The sequence below is a fragment of the Aythya marila genome (genome assembly GCF_965140915.1).
Source record: "Aythya marila genome assembly, chromosome: 14".
NCBI classification, from domain to species: domain Eukaryota; kingdom Metazoa; phylum Chordata; class Aves; order Anseriformes; family Anatidae; genus Aythya; species Aythya marila.
Window position 1 is genome coordinate 9,852,213 of NC_139055.1, and position 11,174 is coordinate 9,863,386.

The 11,174-nt window shown below is 44.3% G+C and overlaps 1 protein-coding gene across 1 annotated transcript; it reads left to right on the forward strand.

Moving 5' to 3' along the window:
• Positions 1–513: 513 nt before the first annotated feature.
• ATP6V0E1 (ATPase H+ transporting V0 subunit e1) lies at positions 514–9,749 on the forward strand. Its single transcript, XM_082771674.1, has 4 exons — positions 514–674; positions 2,183–2,230; positions 6,572–6,699; positions 9,493–9,749. Exons 1-3 carry the CDS (start codon positions 571–573, stop codon positions 6,663–6,665), a joined length of 246 nt encoding a protein of 81 aa, XP_082627800.1. The 5' UTR covers positions 514–570; the 3' UTR covers positions 6,666–6,699; positions 9,493–9,749.
• Positions 9,750–11,174: the final 1,425 nt, after the last annotated feature.

The window sequence follows — 11,174 nt, forward strand, 5'->3', positions numbered from 1 at the left end:
TTTTAAGAAACCATTGACCTTTTCCCTGTAGAGGTGTGTTTCAGCCAAAGCCAGGAGGAGTGGCGCAGGACAGGTACAATCCAGTAACACATCTAGTGCCTGGTAAACTTTTTTCTGATCTCTGACATTCACTTAGAGAAGTCGACAGTTTTAAATGAAGACGTTAATTCTGTGTGCCACACACATTGAACATGTTACCGGCTACTTGAACCAAACTATTTCTGGCCCTCAGCCTTTTTCTGCAATCCCCTTCATTTAACATTTTTCCCCCAATCTATGGGATTTGACAGCAGGTGGGGCCATCGAGGCCTTCACGGGGCACCTTGCGGCCACTGCATGTGCTGGGCTTTGCCCCAGCCTCTTCCCTTGGTGCCCCCTGCGCCGCGCTCGGCCCTGCCCCCCCCTCCCAGCACCTTTGGGTGCTTCCCTCCTCGCGGGCACGCGCCCCGCAGCCCCTCCCGTGCGCGCCCCCGCGTGACGTGGCGCCCTCCGATTGGCCGCCGGGGCGGGGAGGAGGCGGCCCCGCGGCGGCCGTGCCCGAGGCCGGCTGAGGCGGCGGCGGCGGCGGCCATGGCGTACAGCGGGCTGGCCGTGCCCATCGCGGCCGTCACCGCCTTCTGGGGGGTGGTCGGCGCCCTCCTGCCCTGGCTCGTCCCCAAGGGGCCCAACCGCGGGTGAGTGACCGGGGACAAGCCCCGAGGCTCCCCCCGAGGCGTCCCCGTGAGCTGCGGCCGGGCCGGGCCGGGCCTCGCTGCGCTGTGAGGGGGCTCCCTGAGGCCGGGCTCCCGGCGCTGCCTTCGCTTCTGCTGCCTTCGCTTCTGCTGCCTTCGCTTCTGCCCCCGAGGCACTGCCCGTAATTCCTTCCCCAGCCCCGGCTTTGAGCTGGGTTCGTGCCCCGGGACCTCGCTGGCCTCGGGTGTCCCCGGGAGGGGTGCGGAAGGGGAGCTGCTGGCTGTGGGGAGCGGGCACCGGCAGGGATCCCTGCCTCGGCCTCAGCTCCGGCAAACGTGGGTGTTGCAGGGCTGTGCTGCTTCCTCGATCTTACCCTTTAGCAACCAGTAACAGGCCGCTGCTGTTCTTCTTCCTCAATCTTATCGTTTAATACCGTTTCTGTCTTTGATTCTGTGCTGACAGTGCATAGCCTGCTAACTTCTCATCTCGTTTCGTTTCTTTCTTCGTTTAAAAACCACCAACCAAAGGCTGTGTTTGAATTGGCCTCTTCGTCTTCTAACCAAGAAAGTCAGTGCAGATTTTAACAGTGTTAGGAATTCACGTTGTGCTAGTTAAAACTTCCAAGCGATGGCTCCTGCCTGGGACCATGTGGTTAGGAGGGGCGCCTGGAGCTCTGTGCAGGCTGTGCTGGTTCTGTAGCCCTTGTCTGAAGGTTGACCAGATGAATGTGTATGGATGGGTTGTTTTTATTTATGCATTTTTATACACACACACGTATTGAATGTTACCCATGTCACAAAAGTGTTGGAAGATGCTCACCTAGCACGGGTTCTTGTTACTCACTTTGGGTGTATGCAAAAGGAAATTAAAACAAACCAACAACCTCCCCCACTTTGCTACTAAGTTCAGTGTAAACTTATTTCCTATCCTCTTGTTTTAATACCATTTCTGTAGACTTACTACTGCCAGTTCCAAGAGCAGGCCGGCTTTTACTTCTTAGCTTAACTGTCATTTGTCACTATTTTCTTACTTTCAGTAAGAAAGCAAGCTGATTCTGCAGATAAAATCTCAAGGCCACTTGAAGTTGTTCTGTGTGCAAAAAAATCTACATCGATGGTAAAAAAAAAAAAAAATTGAAATCTCTTTGTCAGGGAAGATTTCTGTAAGCAGAGTTTTGAACATGAAGAAAATATTTTCCTGTGGTATTAGAAAATCCAGCTTCAGAAGTTGGATAACTTGCTGGTGCACATGGCAGCGTGTGTAATGGAGCAAGGACACTCCCTGCGCTGGATTTTACTCCAGCTAAATACTGCTGCATGCTTCTGTTTGCCCAGTGTCAGTTCTTTTGTGCAGTTTTAGCCTCTGCAGTGTGCTCAGCTGGAAGCAGTTAGAACGTTGACGTTGAGTCATGTTGCATATGATCACAGCTGAACTTGTTTTTTTTTCCCTATGCATCTTGTGGTCAGTCACAACATGACTCTTAATCAGCTGTGTCTCGTTCTTTTTGCAGTGTTATCAACACGATGCTGGTGACCTGTGCTGTTTGCTGCTACCTGTTGTAAGTATAAATACTGTCTTGCCTCTTAATCAAGGTACGTTTCTCATGTAAGAAATTTGGGAGGAAACTCGAGCAAATGACTCACAGAGGCCTGGATACGTGATGTTCCTCGACAGCCCTTACAATTCTTGATCCTAAAGGCCTTCAACATGGAGAAGAAAATGTTTTCCTGGTGGTGGAAAGTGCATTAAAATAAACCAGAATTCCTCTTGTTTTGTGTAATTGCCCTGTGGCACGTACTGTTGAGTACTGCAGTGCAGTGACTCGATGTTGCTCCTTTCCAGGTCACTGGATTATTCATTCACAAGTTTAATGACAGTGTGTCAGGGAAGCTATGTGCAGAAGTGACTTTGAAAGGTACTTGGAAAGAACTTAGTATGGAGATTAGACTGGTGAAAGTGATTAGATCTTTCAGGATAACTAGTAATAAAACGATTACTTGAGTAATTTCAAGTACTACTTGAATAGTATTTATACTTTGCTGAGTATTTAGGTATTATTTACATACTGTGAGGAGCTTAACATATTTAGAGAAATGCATCTCTATTCATTCCTAAGAACTGGCAGCCAAAAACCACGTTATCAGTGTTGCCACGTTTCAGGAGAGGCCTTGTTGGGTTGCCTACTGCACAGGCTTATGCACATTTAATTTCCTTTTGTAATGTGATATTCAGGTTTTATTTGGGCCGTGAAGGCTCCCTACCCTATGCACCAATTATTTAGCAACCTAATCTCATGCTAGGTTCCAAACGCTCAGGTAAGAATGGTCAACTGGATGCTTATTTTGGCAAAAGTGTCAAAATGGGGTTTAGATTATGGTAAGATTGGGGGGATGCTTTTTTTTTAATTTATTTATTTAAGTTTAGTTTCCTTGTTGAATTTCTTCCTATGCTGCATTTTAACAGAAATCATGTCCTAGTCTTCCAGTTCAAGTTCAGAGTTTGCTGGTTTTGGCATTGCTCTTTGAGGAAGGACAGTTTCCTTGAAGTCAAGGCCACGTGGCATCCACAAAATCCTCCCAATTATGATCTGGAACGTATTTGTCACAGAGCTTCCTAAGTTTGACTTAGTGTTTTGAGCACTTCAAATTTTCAGTGGTCTTCCATTGTAGGTCTTGTGTTTTTTGTACTGAAGCAGATCTATTACAAAGCTGATGTCATTAACATGATTTACAATCTGCTTTTGCATGCCCAGTGAGTGGGTGCCTCTGTCTTCATTCTTAACCTTGTGGGCTGTAACTCGTGTTCCATGTTTCCTTTGGCTTTCTCCAATTGCACCTTGAAAAAAAGAAGAAAAAGAAAGAAGGAAACCTTACTGTGTTCTAAGCCATCAGTAGTTAAGCACGTAAGTTTATGTGTAGTTTCTGCTTGCCAAGATGGAACAAAAAGCAGATTTTGCACCCGATGTTCCAGGACAGAACTTGCCTCATCGCAGAGTCATTGTGTTGTCATGAATTCTGTATGGAATGTTCCAGTCTTGCTGAAAGGCCAAAGAATGGTTTCTGAGGATTCTTCATCAGATACAGTGTTAGGGGCTGAAATAACTTCTCATCTCAGGTCTTTGTGTGTCCTTAACAGGTGGCTGGTACTGTTATCTACTTCTTCATAGGATGGTTTGAAACTCCACTGCTGCTACTCTTGTGTTCTTGATCTTTTCTTTCCATTTGAAATGGAGAGGAAAAAAATGAATTTCCTGTTATTATTAAACACCAGTTGATTGACAAATTGATTTGAATCAGACTGAATTTAACCAAGTTTGAGTCGATCACATTTCAACTTAAACCTATTTTTTTTCTGTGTTTCGATTTAACAGTGATCAATTCAAGTAACCACATGGATCATGTGGTGTTAATGTGCTTGTTCTGTGCGGAATTTGTTGTGTGTGTGTAATTTGTGTACAGATTTTGTATCCAGCCACCTTTTAAAGGAGAACATACACTCTGATAAAAATAAAAGGTAAAGCGTGGGGGGTTACTGCTGCAGAAATTCCAGGTTGCACTGTTTTGTCTAAAGAGCCTAAATCTCTTCTGCAGTTTACAAAGCAGCTCCTGCAGCAGTACTGTGATATTCTACTAGCAGAGGACAGGATGTTTGAAAAATAATATTATCTGGTACTGATCCTAAAAGGATTAAAATACGGCTGCCCAATTTGACATTTAAACGGAGATAAGAGGACCTTAATTTGTAACATGCAGCACAGACAGATGGCAGTTAGGGTAGGAAGACCTTTTAAAAATCTTTCTGGTAGAACATAAGGGACTTTAGTTTCCTTGTACGAGCTGGGTAATTAGCACTAGCTGTTGTAGCTGCTATCCGGCAGGATTTGAGGACCCGTGGGTGGCTCGAACGCCATACCTGATTTTAGCAGCTCCAGCACGCTGCACGTTGGGCACAGGGGCTTGCTTTGTCTTGCTCTGAATGCCGCGTTTTGTTCTGCCTTGTCACGATAGATTGTCACTTGGCGAGACACAGGGAAAGCTTTTTCAAGCCCTGTGTTGAACGCAGGGGAGCCACAGAGCTCAGAGCTGTAAATGATGAGGCCCTAGCCGTGCAGGGAGGAGGAGCACGCTACAGACCTGTAATGCCGCCATGCTCGGAGCCAGGCATCCAGCGTGGTCCCAACAAACAGCTTTAGAAAAGTGCACAGCTTCTGCTGAAAGCCTGGTGACACGGCGATGACGCTGATACTTAGAACGTGCTCCCAGCTCGTTTAGTGCACAGCCGTGCTGGTCTGAGCTCAGGCAGCAGTGAGGGGAGGTGGTGGTGCACAGCGTCCCTCCCTGCCGCACGGTGCGAGGAGAAGCGTGTCCTTCAGGCTTTCAGTGTTCTGTCCTCCTCCCGCTGCTGGTAGTCCGGGGTATTAAAGGCAGATGGTACAGTGCTCTGGCACCCCTTTTTCTATCTTTTCTCTCTGAAAATGAACCGTTCAGAGTGAATTCTGTGCAATTTTTAAGAACTAATTTGCTTTTACCATAAGTAAGTTTAATGTAATGATTAATAGGGTTCCAAAATACGTTGTCATCACTTCAGTTAGCAAGGCCAGAAGCAAGTCAACCTAGTGGCTGTTGGCTCGTCTTGTTAGTGTCTTGCTGATGTTTCGGTTGCTTTGTTGTCTCTGTTGGGTATTTCAAGGCTTGCGTGGCTGATAGACTGCTGCAAGCTCGGCGCTTCGTTTTAATTGGAGCCCTAATTTGCACAAAACTGAAAGCAACACTGAAAATAAATATTTGTAATGTTTAAGAGTATTACTGTTTCGTTGTCTTTAAGTCTGGCCAACACCTTTTGCCCGTGGCTGCTGTAGCCTTCTTACAGCCGACCTGCACTTCGTTTGCTGGTCAAAGCATCCAGGTTTGTGTGGAATTTTCCATGACTGCCTGAGCACTCTGATCCATTTGTGGCAGCTCCCATTACAAAGCTGCTCTGCTTTTTCTCCTCCTTACAAAGCGTTCTGGAAATAGCAGATAGATGAACCAGTGTGTTCGCTAACCGTGTTTATACAGTTAGCATTTAACGGAGACTTAAATCCAGGGAAGCATCCATGGCTCTCTCTGAACCTTGTAATATTTACAAAGCAAATGTGTCTTGTAGCAGCGGAATATTTATTTCTGTTTAGCTTTCCTGGATATTTTCCACAAACTGCATTCCTCTTGTTCTGGGCGGTGGCTGTGGCTTCTGCAGCGTCGGTTTGGGAGTGCTGCGATGACAAGATGGCTGTGCCTGATGAGCATGTCGTTGTGCTGATTGATTACCTGATTTATTTTATGTTCTGGGGGGTTTGTCTACAATTTTGCTTCAGGTCCCTGTTTCTTTGACGTCTGTGCCAGGTTTAATCAACTTTTGCTCAAGCACTGATGGAAATTATGCCAGGCTTGCAAGGGCAGGCTGCTGTACCTGGAAAATAACAGCAGATGAGGGAGAGTGGGTTTCTCTAAGCTTGGTTGTATTTACTTATTTATTTATTTTTGATTATTTAAAGGATGCTTCAAAGGCACCAAGAAAAGGGCTGACTTTTTTATGTTTCTATATTCTGAACCCACATATATCCGACTGTTATATATTTCCTGCCAAAGAGAAACTACGCGAGAGTGCTGTTGGTGGTTTTGTGCTGCTTCAGATGGAAGAGGACAACTTGTTTCAGCTGGGACGATTTGGTCTCAGGTCTTCATTGCTGGTATCCAGGCACTGTGAGAGCTTGAGCAAGGTTTTGAGCTGATTCAAGCCCTTGCTGAATATTGTCTTGTCTCCTCTGATAGCGCCTGTGCTTTGGCCAAGCCTTCCTTGTGTAATAAATCCTGTAATGTGGCTGATGTTCTCTCTTTTGGGTTGGGGGGTTATCTTGCAGTTGGCTGATTGCGATTCTGGCTCAACTCAACCCTCTCTTTGGGCCGCAGTTAACCAATGAAACAATCTGGTACCTCAAATATCACTGGCCTTAAGGACGGCTGCCCACTGCTGCAATTTATTGACCAGGTGAGTATGTTCACATCTATTAGTACGCGTGGTATGTTAAATGATTCAGGAGAAATTGAACAGCAGTGTAAGCAGCAGGTTCGGCATCATTAACTGTTTTGCAGGAGATATTGATTTTTCCAGGGACGGCAACAAAACAAACGTTGGGTGTTAATCTTGGCCAGACACTGTGAAAGGCTTGGGCTGAATCATTGGATAGCCTCTGCCACCTGGTCACGTGTGTTCAGCACGCAGTATTTATAGGGAGAACGCCGCATTTCTTCATCCGACTGAAAAAACGTAGTTAGGAGGGAAGGGCCTCTCCATTAACAGCTAGCATGAGTGGATTTCCTAATCTTTTACAACTGTTGAGCCCTTCTCCCAGCCCACCACCATTTCATCCAAGAACCGTCCGGGTTTCCAAGGCAGTGTCCAGTTGCCTCCATTCGTCTGGGAAGCCTGAGAGGGAGCTGCAGGTCCAGGGGCTCTTCACCTGCTGTCGATGTGCACCGCCAGCACCTACCTTGCAGATGGCTTTTATTTCAATGCCAGCCTGGCTGTGCTGAGTCGTAGCTCAGCCTGGTGGTGATTGCATTGTCACAGTTGTGAGGCGTGCCTACTGACATGACCAGCAAAAATACACAGTTTTTTATTAAAAGTAGCACGGTGACTTCAGGTATCTCTGAAAGGGCAACGTTTAGAATTAAAGGTTCAAATGAAGGTTTTGCTGCAGAAGGATTTACCCGTGATCTTTGTTTTTATGCTGATAACACAAAGTAGCTGAACGCCCTTAGGGTTTTTACCTGTTTTTTGTTTTTTCCTCTTACTGCTTTAATTGCCTGCTCCTTTGCTCTTATTACTTTAACTTCTGTTTACAGAAGTCCAGCAGCAGCAGACAAATGGCAGTGGATGTTATAGTTCAGTTAAATGCTGGCTGTAAAGCATCCTGAACATTCACCCTGAAGCAAAGCTCCGCTGCTTCAAAGTAGGACTCATCCGAACTGGGGTAGTGTCAGACACTGGCATGTGGATTTGCCTGCGTCTTCTCTTCTAAGCAGCAAGCAATAAAGGCAGACTTGGCCCTGCTTCAAGCAGAGGCCTGTGATTAGGTAGCTCGGGCAAGCTGAATGTCCCGGGTGCATTTTCATTGCTCTTGTGTGGTGGTAACACAGAAATAGTTAGCAAAAATGGAGACCTGAAGTGTAGTTATCTGGAGAAGCAGATGCCTTGGATTTAAAAACTGGGCTCACTCCTGGCTGATACACGGACTGTGTGTTGCTACCAGCAAAGACCAACTGCAGATGAGGTATGACACTTGTAGTCTAGGCGTCTGCTACAAGAATCTGGGCTTATCTCCACTTTCCTCTTATCACTTTAAAGTTGTACTGAGGAGGAGAGGGAACTAATGCATTCTGGAATGGACAGAGAGATTACGTGAGGGGTTCTAAACTTACTAATGGAGAATTTAAGTTGTATGTAGTGCGCACATTGCTGCTACATGAAGTAGTTTGTTTTAACCTCTGATGCATGTGATTACATTGATTTAATTTTGAAATAAAATGAAAATTCTAGTCCTTGAGGGAAAAGCATGTTTAAAGAAGAAGTAGAAGCAAATAATAATCCTCAAATACCATGGTTAGATACCACGTTCATTCTTGCCTTTCGGTAGCAGAAATGTGCTATTGCAGTACTCACAGTTCTTCATGGTCCTGTTCCAATTACCCCTGCAGAGCTGGGTGAGTCTGGCTGCACGGAGGTGGCTGCTGTGGGCAGGCTGCAGTGTCCTGCCTGTCACTTCTATGCACTTAGGGGCTCCAGATGAGTTTCTCACCAGACTGGAGCTGTGAATTGGATTCCATGTGAAAGAGTTGGGGTCCCTCTCTCTTACCTTGCAAAGAATTCCATAAATACAGCTACTGTTTATTTCTCGATCAGTTGTTTTTGGCTAAGATGTGCCTTTGCAGTGTTCAAGGTGCATGCAATATACTCCTTTCTCTCTTTAGCCTCTGTTTCAACTGAGGTGGGGATGGATTAGTATGGACAGAGTGTGAGGAGTTAAAAGAAAATGAAATACTAACTCCCAGAGCAGAGAGACTGTTGTTCTTTGTTTTTTGTTTTTTTTTTTTTTTAAAATGAAGGTAGTGTAAGCAAACCTATTCAACTTTACCAGTGGAACAGGCTGAAAATACATGCAGAAGGCTTACTGCATTCTAGTAATGCCTCTATGGATGCTGACTTGATTGATCTATACCAAATTACAGAAGTTTGGTCTTTCTCTGTGGTCAGTATCCCTCTAATTTAAGGGATGCATCAGATGGCTGACTATAATCAAGTTAATGGCTCGGAGAGCAGTATGTAAGGATATGCAAACTTCTTCAGCTGTGGTAAGTAAGGGCTGCAGCCTCTTTCCTTTTAAAGCTGTGTGATGCAATGCCTGCTGTTGTCCTTACATTTGTCTCTCCAGTGTGTATTCTCAGACCATGAACTGCCTTTGCACAAGGTCTGTCATCTTGATGGCTGGATGCTGCTACAGCCAGCAGAATTACTTGAAACTTTCTAAGAGTAGCATAATTGTTCCACCAGCTCATAATATAACTAAAACTACCTGCCGTAACTTTGGAAATTAAATTGTAAGGAAAGCAAGGAAGTAGAGATTGTTCTTTTAACTCCATAAAGATGAATTACCTACAGTTCTTAACAACTTTTTGGTGCATTTTTGGAATGGAAATAGTTGTGGTTAACTCAACAACCTGGTCTTCAATTAGTAAAACACCTCCATGGAAAGGAGTAATTAAATTGCATCTTGCTTTGCAGGTAAAGAAGAGATTTCCTGCAGATGAAAAAACTCCACAGATCCAAAGATGCCCTTAACGTAGCTGGTTGGATACCAAGCCTGCATTAATGCCTTAATACTTGTATTGTGCTTTAAATGGCTTGTTAAAAGCCCTCTATTTTTTTCCTACTATACTGTTTAAGAGTGTGCCTAATACAATTTCTAACTCCTCTTCAGTACTGTACACTTTTATCTGTTACCTTCAGATGTGATTAAAATTTCTAATGTTTCTTACAGAGACATAGCTTCCCTGTTCATTTTACTCTGTAGGAACACTAGCTAGAGGTTTGTCGTCTGTGCTATTCACCCCTGTTCTGTTTGACTGCACTTGGAAAAAAGTATGCAATGAAACTGTACGAGGAGAAGAGAAATAATGCTGCCACATGTTGATTGCCTTTTTTTTTTTTTTTTTTTTTTTTAAGTGAGTTATGTTTGGGGGAAATTCAGCCTTAAATTTCTCGTACTTGGAAATAAAACTAATCCTTTGCTTTATACAAAATGCTATTGTGCCATGTTTAACTCTTCTGTGGTTTTAATCGGATGCTAGTTAGCCAGAGTTCCTCTGAGGACTAACGATGTACTTGGGAGGGGAGGATAAGATCTATTGATATAACATAGGGAGGGGATGAGAAATGCTTCAAGATGTTGAATATTTTGAATATGTAGCAGTTTAAAATATCTCGATCTGCTCATCGTATTTAATATTCAGTGGTATCAGTATATATTAGTATTTACTGTTTTTTTAAAAAAGCTTTCTATTTTAGGTTCCAAGCTCTCACTGCTGAAGCTACAGGAGCAATAAAACAGTTCACACGGCATATTTTGCTGGTGGTGAATTTCATGCAAAGAATTCAATTTCAATTCAAAGCCCGGACAAACAAGCCATTCTTGATTTTATATTTAGATGCTTTTCAGATGAAGAAATTTCCCTCTATCTGAATGCTTAATATTTGCTTTGAAACAGATACCAGCTAGTAGCATGATTCAAGAAGATAAAAGGGAATGTTTTGCCTCTGTTTTGTGAATGTTGTGCGACCTGTTGTCTGCCTTGTGACTGCCTACTACCTGTGTGCCAGAAATTAATGCTGCTGAAGACTATGAGTGTGTGTGACTGCAGGAAATTAGAAGAGAGATTCAGTCGCTGTGTTTAACAAACAACTCGGGTATCAAAGCCTGTGACAGTTTCTTGGTTTGTGACAACAGGAAAGGATGCAGAATGTTAAAATATGTATGAGAGAAGTTTGCTAGTGCTTGAAATAGGTAGCCTGGATCTGCAGCGAAACGCTCTGATCTCCTGAGGGATTTTGATAATTTTCAGAAGTTTAAGAAGAAAAAAGAGGGTTAAAGAAAGTGAAGTCTTGAAGACTTCGAGTCAGAAGCTGACAGCCTGTTGAGAAAGTGTTAGTGTCATTTTGCTTGCTTTTAACTGTTTTTGTCAGTATTGTTTGGGAAATGCAAGTATCTGTACAGGGGGCTGCTCTTCATGGAGGTTGGCTTTCCTGTGCTGAGAATAATGAGTTGTCAGGGTGGGTGGTTGGCCCCTTGTTTCCAGAGCTGTGTTACCAACAACATGTGTGTGTGGGAAAAAAAAAAAGGCATTGTTTGTGTTTCCAGCTATAGGTGCTGTGGGGTATGGTGGGGAGCAATGGTATTAACATGGATG

Coding starts and splice junctions, on each gene's coding strand:
- ATP6V0E1 (XM_082771674.1), top strand. CDS start 571: ATGGCGTACAGCGGGCTGGCCGTGCCCATCGCGGCCGTCACCGCCTTC. Junction 675..2,182: donor CCCAAGGGGCCCAACCGCGG/GTGAGTGACCGG, acceptor TTCTTTTTGCAG/TGTTATCAACACGATGCTGG. Junction 2,231..6,571: donor GCTGTTTGCTGCTACCTGTT/GTAAGTATAAAT, acceptor GTTATCTTGCAG/TTGGCTGATTGCGATTCTGG.